This window comes from Gouania willdenowi, chromosome 9 (assembly GCF_900634775.1).
Source record: "Gouania willdenowi chromosome 9, fGouWil2.1, whole genome shotgun sequence".
Lineage (NCBI taxonomy): Eukaryota > Metazoa > Chordata > Actinopteri > Blenniiformes > Gobiesocidae > Gouania > Gouania willdenowi.
The window spans coordinates 33,640,401-33,648,144 of NC_041052.1; the positions used below are offsets into that span (position 1 = coordinate 33,640,401).

Below are 7,744 nucleotides of genomic sequence, written 5' to 3' on the forward strand. Positions count from 1 at the left end.
ATAAAGCACCACACAACGCACACACAAACAAACTATTTGAAAAGGCCAAATACCTAAAACTGCAAGAAATAATACACTACAACACACAAATTCTCGCATTTAGGGCCTCACTTAAAACACTCCCATATCAAATACAAAAACGTTTCACATACAAACACACTGCTTATGAACTAAGACATAGTAATGTGTTTATACAAGAAAGGGTTAAATCTAAAATTGGAAAATACAGCACTGTCAATAGAGCTATCAACAGCTGGAATAACCTTGATGTAGAGACAAAACAAGCTGCAAACTTGACTAGATTTAAAGAAAAAAAAACTCAGAACACATTCTTACAGCGTGTCCAAAAGAGACATTCCCGAGTGGTTACGTCATGAATGGAAAGGGAAAAACCCAAATGTTGTGCCTCTCAATCCTCTCATCGGAAGATGTGGAGGACCTCTACCTGTTAGGGGTCATGATCATTGGCCTGCTAATGATGGGGGTATGTGCCTTTCTAACCTTTCGTATGCTAAGAAAACTTTCTGAAGATATCAAGGTACTTCGAAAGAAGATTAACTTTTCTTTTGAACTGGAGGAACGCAAACAACGTCTGAGAATGAAATCCTCAGGGAACAAGGCCGACACGAACAACGATAGAGAGGAGGATGAATAAAAAAAGACAACACTGACTACAGATGAGAATAAATCCTACACAAAACAAAAAAAAATGAAATTGTGTTCAGAACAACCTAAGAGTGTTTGACCAGAGAGACAAGCTTTGATGTAAATTTTCTGTGTTCAAAACAGGGGACGGGACTTAGATAAGCAAACTGCTTCTCTCGTCTCCTTTTTCGGCATGGACAAAAAAAAAAAAAAGTGAATGTATGCCATGTCGGAAATAAACTGAATAGATAAATAAAAAATAAAATATAATAATATTTTTACAATACCTATTTTCCAGTCGAAATGTTCTTACTATATCACACTTGCCACTGTATATCGGCTTAGATTTGGCTGTACTCGCAGTCCAGCCTCCCTCAGCGTCAGGCCTTGGTTGACAACATAGTCAACCAGTGCTGTGCGGATCTCATTTGTCAGATTTGGTCCTCTTTGAGAACCTTCTTGTTTTCCTCTTCCTCTACCTCCAGCATGGCCTCCTTCTCTTCCTCTTCCTCTGTTGATTCCTCTTTCTCCTCCTGGTCCTCCTCTTTCTCCTCCTCATCATCCTCCTCCTCTTCCTCTTCCTCCTCCTCCTCCTCCTCGTCGTCTTACTCTTTCTCTGAATCTTTCCATTGCGCTTGAAGACCGATGAACTCACCTGCTGCTTTTTGTGGGTCTTACACACCTGATTGGTGTGTCTACAATTAAGCAAACGAGTGTTTTCACACCTGATGACTGTGTTGAACCAAATGGTTGGAAGGTGCGCTTTGGTATTGCAAGGAAGTGACTTCATGATAGATTTTTGTGTGTAATGTATGTTAAGTGTGTTTAGTGTTTTGCAAATCACTGTGTGTAGAGTTTTGCAACAAGTGTGAGGTTGACAATGTGCTTATAGTTGTGTCAAATATGGGCTGATGTTTTGCTTCTTGAGTGTAAGGTTTTGCTAATAGTGTACTACTTTTAATTTTAGTGTGGAAGCAATCCAAAAAAAACTGTAAGGGCTTACTGTATTTATGGATTCAACAAATAAGCAAAGTGCCTGACACAAAAACGTGGTGAACAATTTTCTGAAAATTATTTCCTGGAGGCAAATATCACTGGGGTCAGATTGGCCCCCAAGGGGAAAATGTGTGAGTAATATTTGAGGATAATAGGAGGGTTAAATCTACGTGCCTGACAAAAAAACTTGGTGAACAATTTTCTGAAAATTATTTCCTGGAGGCAAATATCCCTGCTGTAGCGGTAGACTACATTTCCCACAATGCACCGCTTCGGGGTCAGGGAACTTCCGGTTATGTGAATAAACGAGAGCTGACGTGAGTCCACCGTGTCCCGGTTCTGTGATTATGCACCTGGGGTCAGATTGACCCCCAAGGGTAAAATGGGTGAGTAATATTTGAGGATAATAGGAGGGTTAAAACGAAGTGCCTGACACATAAACTTGGTCAACAATTTTCTGAAAATCATTTCCTGGAGGCAAATATCACTGGGGTCAGATTGACCCCAAGGGGAAAATGTGTGAGTAATATTTGAGGATAATAGGAGGGTTAAATCTAAGTGCCTGACAAAAGAACTTGGTCAACAATTTTCTGAAAATCATTTCCTGGAGGAAAATATCCCTAGGGTCAGATTGACCCCCAAGGTTAAAGTGTGTTAGTAATATTTTAGGATAATAAGAGTGTTAAATCTACATGCCTGACAAAAAAACTTGATCAACAATTTTCTGAAAATTTCTTTCTTGAGGTAAATATCGCTGGGGTCAGATTGACCCCCAAGGTTAAAAAGTGTTAGTAATATCTGAGGATAATAGGAGGGTTAAAACAACGTGCCTGACACAAAAAATTGGTGAACAATTTTCTGAAAATAATTTCCTGGAGGCAAATATCACTGGGGTCAGATTGACCCCAAGGGGAAAATGTGTGAGTAATATTTGAGGATAATAGGAGGGTTAAATCTAAGTGCCTGACAAAAGAACTTGGTCAACAATTTTCTGAAAATCATTTCCTGGAGGAAAATATCCCTAGGGTCAAATTGACCCCCAAGGTTAAAGTGTGTTAGTAATATTTTAGGATAATAAGAGTGTTAAATCTACGTGCCTGACAAAAAAACTTGGTCAACATTTTTCTGAAAATTTCTTTTTTGAGGTAAATATCGCTGGGGTCAGATTGACCCCCAAGGTTAAAATGTGTTAGTAATATTTGAGGGTAATAGGAGGGTTAAAACACAGTTTCATGCGCATCAGATGCGTATTGCACATTTCTGAGGTAAAATGCTTTCTTTCTTTCTTTCTTTCTTTCTTTCTTTCTTTCTTTCTTTCTTTCTTTCTTTCTTTCCGTTTCTTTAATAAAGTCAAAATGTCGCTGACATGACGATTTCGCCGTTGCATTAAGAAGAATCTGGAAATGATGACAGTTTGATAGATCAAGCTTTGAATGGTGAAGTCTTCATGATTTTCATTTGAGTCGATTTGTTTAACAAAGTGAATCGTTTCTGTGGTGTAGCTTTATCTACAGTTTGAGTGAATTTGGTGATATCTGAACAAGGATTGGCAATTATAGGTTTTAAAAGATTAGAGAAAAAGAATAACAGCTTTGTGTGTGTGTGTGTGTGTGTGTGTGTGTGTGTGTGTGTGTGTGTGTGTGTGTGTGTGTGTGTGTGTGTGTGTGTGTGTGTGTGTGTGTGTGTCCATCAGATCAGATGAATTAAAGGCTCGTGGTGATGTTCGCTCTCACTGATCATTAAGAGGAACGCCTGTAGAAATTGCCCCTCTCGAAAGTGTGGGTTATTATTACTGCTAATGTATCATTGTCTATTCAGAGATGTTCAAGCAGTGAAACACCTCTGACCCTAAATGTTTTATTCATTCATAAAAAACCTTTATTATTCACTTTAAACTCATATTTAAATGATTCACTAATTGTCCACGAATTAAGAGTTATTACATGTTAATCATGGGCTAAAAATTCAGTTTTTGTGCCTAATTTGTAATCTTTAATTTACTATAGTTAATTTATTATTACACTAAATTTTGTTACATTTTTATCAAGTTGCCTTGTTAGAGCCCGATATTTAACAGCGACCCAAAATGTAACAAGACCCAAATTGTTATAATTTTTTTTTTTTTTTAAACGTGTAATGTAATAACTCGACAATATTGCTACAAAAGTACTGAGCCCAAAATGTAATATAACAAAACCCAAAATGTTACAATTAGTTAATTGTGTAACAAGATGCTGAGTCCAAAACGTAAAAACATTTTTGCCTTTTTTAATATATAAACACGTCACCAAACATTTCAAGGTTCTCCAAAATGTTTTGATAATATAATAAGTATATACATATTAAAAAAAGGCAAAAAAAAAAGTTTTTATGTACCTACATAGTATATATATATGCATACATTTGTGTATGATACTACTCTCTACATTAAAGATATAGGCACTTTAACCCAGGGGTGTCAAACTTGCCTCAGTTCAGGGGCCAAATATTTGACCAGTTTGACCTCAAGTGGGCCACAGATTTTAGGTAGAGAAAAAAAATAACAATTTTATTATCATTGCTCCGTAGTTATCAGTTTGATTCACTTAAAAAAATATTGATTTTGTTACCGATTGTTGTGTAATTTATAGGAATTTCATGGAGTTGTTTGTTTGCACTTTGTTTTTATGCAGGTGATTAGTTTCATTTAGTTTTTGTTTTTTTTATGAAATATGTTGTTTTTTGTTCCCTGTTAGTGGAATAATTTTTTTTTGGTCAGGATTATTTGGTGGTAAACTGGCACAGGTGGAGCTTGGAAGTTCAGGAAGGAGGAAACATACCCCAGAAAGTTTGAAAACCACTGTTTGATTAAAGAGAGAAAAATCTGTTTAATCAGAGTTGGCTTATCAGCAATGACACCCAAAAAAAACGTTTTAATTTTCCACTCCCACGCCTCTCTTCCACTGTTGCATCTCAATTATTTGTTAAGCGATGGTTTGACAATAGAGGGGCTCTTTGGGATGCTAAACAGGGGACAGGAGGTTAAATATAAGTCATCTTCAGTGGGCTCCACCTTTGTGCTGCTGAGGAGAAGCTTCAAAGCTTCATTTAAAGAAAGCAAACAAAAGAGCAAACTTGATCTCACGCATGTCACACTTTGCTTTTTGAAGTCACGCTGTTGTCTACTCACATCCATCTTTGGAAGATCATACAAAACCCCTCTGGACACAACACGGGTATCCATCCACTGCAGGTGGGATGCAGGTTATGATGCCCATGCAGAGGTGAACGTAACAGATTACAAGTACTCACGTTATTGTAATTGAGTTGCTTTTATGGGCACTTGTACTTTTTTTTAGTATACTTCTAAATCAGTAATTTTACTTGTATGTAAAATTTTAAAATAAGTAAAGTAATTTGTTACATTTCTACACCAAACCATTACTGAAAAATTATTATTTTTGGTTTTAAAATGATCAACGGACATCGTGAAACTACAAAAAAGAAATGACCAGACAACAATCAAATGCATCACAGCATAGCCGACCAATCAGATTAAAGGTAATGCAATATGTTGGTTTCATTTCATTACTCTCAGTCTTCCTCAGAGGCATCTATTGATTGCCAGGACACATGCAAGCGATTACAAGATGCTTTGATGTTTTCCTCATGAAAGAACTTGTAAGGACATATCAAAACAATCACTAGATGCCTCTGAGGAAGACTGACAGCTGGCAGTTGAAACATGACAGGAGATCAAATTTCCTGAAAAAGTTGTCTGAATAAATGAAATCAAGAAAAAAAAAAGATACATTCATCCTTCTGCTGTTAAAAAGAAAAAAAAACAAAAACAATTTTGTACTTCAACAAACTCAAATTGCTTTCACAAAAATACGATTACAAATGTACAAATCTGTTCACATTGCGTTTTTATTCGTGGGTAAAAGTACGGCTTCATTCTATAAATTTAGATATCACATGTTGTTGTTCACCTTGGAGTCTGATATTTGAATTTATTATATAATATCAGTCATTTAAAAAAAACAAAATGTCCCTCTGATTTGCATTTATTTAAAGGATGCCACACACACACACACACACACACACACACGCACACACACACACACACACAAAGAGTGAGTAATAATAACTATATTCTATATTCCATTGATTTATCTTTTTTTTTTTTTTTTTTACAAGATTTAACATGGAAAATTAGAACAAAGAGAAGAAAAAAAATTGTACGTTCTTTATAAATATCTCATAAATATTACTGTTATATGACAAGCATGTAACATTTGAATACACCGCTGAAGAACTATCAAAATAAAAAATGCAACAGATCTAATAAAACAAAAAGGCCAATACTTTTCTTTAGCATTAAAGCAAAAAAAATTAATCAAACCAAATTAGGAGAATAATGACAACAGAAACTGAGTCGATCAATACAGATAATTTAAATTTTCTTTGGGTTCATCTTTTCCTCTCTGATTGTTTCTTGTTTTGTTTTTATCACTGCAGGCACAATAACGCAGTGGGTTTCTTTTTATATTCTCCCTTTAATAAAGTGTTTCTTGCCCTTACTTAGGGAGGGCTGGTGATGGTCACAATTATGCATTAAAATACATTCATTTATTTAATTGCAATAACAAAACATGCATTGCTGTCGTAAAAAGATTGCACTTCAAGTGTTGACCTTTGACAGCATGAACAAAACAAAACTAATGCAGTGTATAATAATAATAAATGCCCTCACAAAGTGTGCATAAAAAATATGATTTACATTATTTTCAGTCACAGCTGGATTTACTTTTGGAACTCCTTTCCCCCAAAGTTTGTCTTTCTTTCTTATAACTTCCAAATAAAAGCCATAGTTGATCAGGTTATGAGAGGAGGAGGGCCGGGTGCATGGGGGTCCCTTTCCCCTCCAACAGGTCGCCCTTCTCCATCCCTGACGCCGGGGCACAGAGCTGGGCCGGGCCGGGCTGCAGCCCTGTCAACCCGGGCACGGAACCCACCATGGACGGGGTAGCTTTGATTGGCACGGGGACCGCGGGCAGGGTTTGGCCGTTGCTGCTGTGGTACAGGGCCTTCGTTTGCACACTGAAGGGTGAATAATCTGCTGCTGCTGGCATCGGAACCGCGTTCATGGACTCTGAGAGCACACCCACGTGCGGCCACATGGAGTTGACCACGCTGCTGAGCTGCGCGGGCACCGGGTAACCCAGGTGGTGCATGACGGAGGTCAGGGGCAGCCCACCGGCCACCACCCCCTTATAGTCTCGTCCTATGATGTTCTCTATGGCGAACGGGTGCTTGAATCCACCGGGCTGTGCGCACGCGATGCCCCCGTAGCCCTGGAAGTGAGGAAGCCTCCCCACACCCACACCCATCCCCACGCCCGCCTGCGCGCCCGAGCTGTCGTGGTGCGCGGACACAGCGCCCAGCTTGGCCGCAGGGTGGTGGTGATGGTGATGGTGGAAGTAGTGCATCATAGGGGAGCTCTTACAGGTCATGTGATCAGCGCGCAGCACCTTGAAGCGCTTTCGTCTCCTCAGGAAACTCCCGTTCTCAAACATGTCCCCGCAGTCCGGGTGTAGCGCCCAGAAGCTGCCCTTCCCTGGCTGGTCGGGCCGCCGGGGGATCTTTATGAAGCAGTCGTTGAATGACAGGTTGTGTCGTAGGGAGTTCTGCCACCTTTGGGTGTTTTCTCGATAGTAAGGGAATCGATCCATGATGAACTTATAGATGTCACTCAACGGCAGCATCTTTTCTGAGGAGTTCTGGATAGCCATGGCTGTCAGTGAGATGTAGGAATACGGAGGTTTCTGGTCGCTGTAGGAGTTTTTCCCTGGACGAGGCATCTTATCTTTTCCTCCTGTTTTCTTTAAAAGTGTATCAGTTAAATAAAAACCAAGCTGTAATATTTCATTCAAAGTCTCCAACTGCAGTCTTCACTCCAGTCTCCAGCGCATCGCTTAAATTCTGAGCCATCAGACTATCAACTTTTCAAAAATGATCTAAGCCAATAAAGGCCCGCAAATGTCAGGTGAGATATAGCGAGGCTCCAGCGTCCAACAGGTTTCTTTTTCCAGCAAAAAAATAAATAAAAAATTGAGCTCTT

The 7,744-nt window shown here is 38.9% G+C and overlaps 1 protein-coding gene across 1 annotated transcript; it reads right to left on the reverse strand.

Annotated features, from left to right (window-relative positions):
* Window positions 1-6,503: 6,503 nt before the first annotated feature.
* On the reverse strand, window positions 6,504-7,484 carry foxb2 (forkhead box B2). Its single transcript, XM_028458151.1, has one exon. It carries the CDS (start codon window positions 7,482-7,484, stop codon window positions 6,504-6,506), a length of 981 nt encoding a protein of 326 aa, XP_028313952.1.
* Window positions 7,485-7,744: the final 260 nt, after the last annotated feature.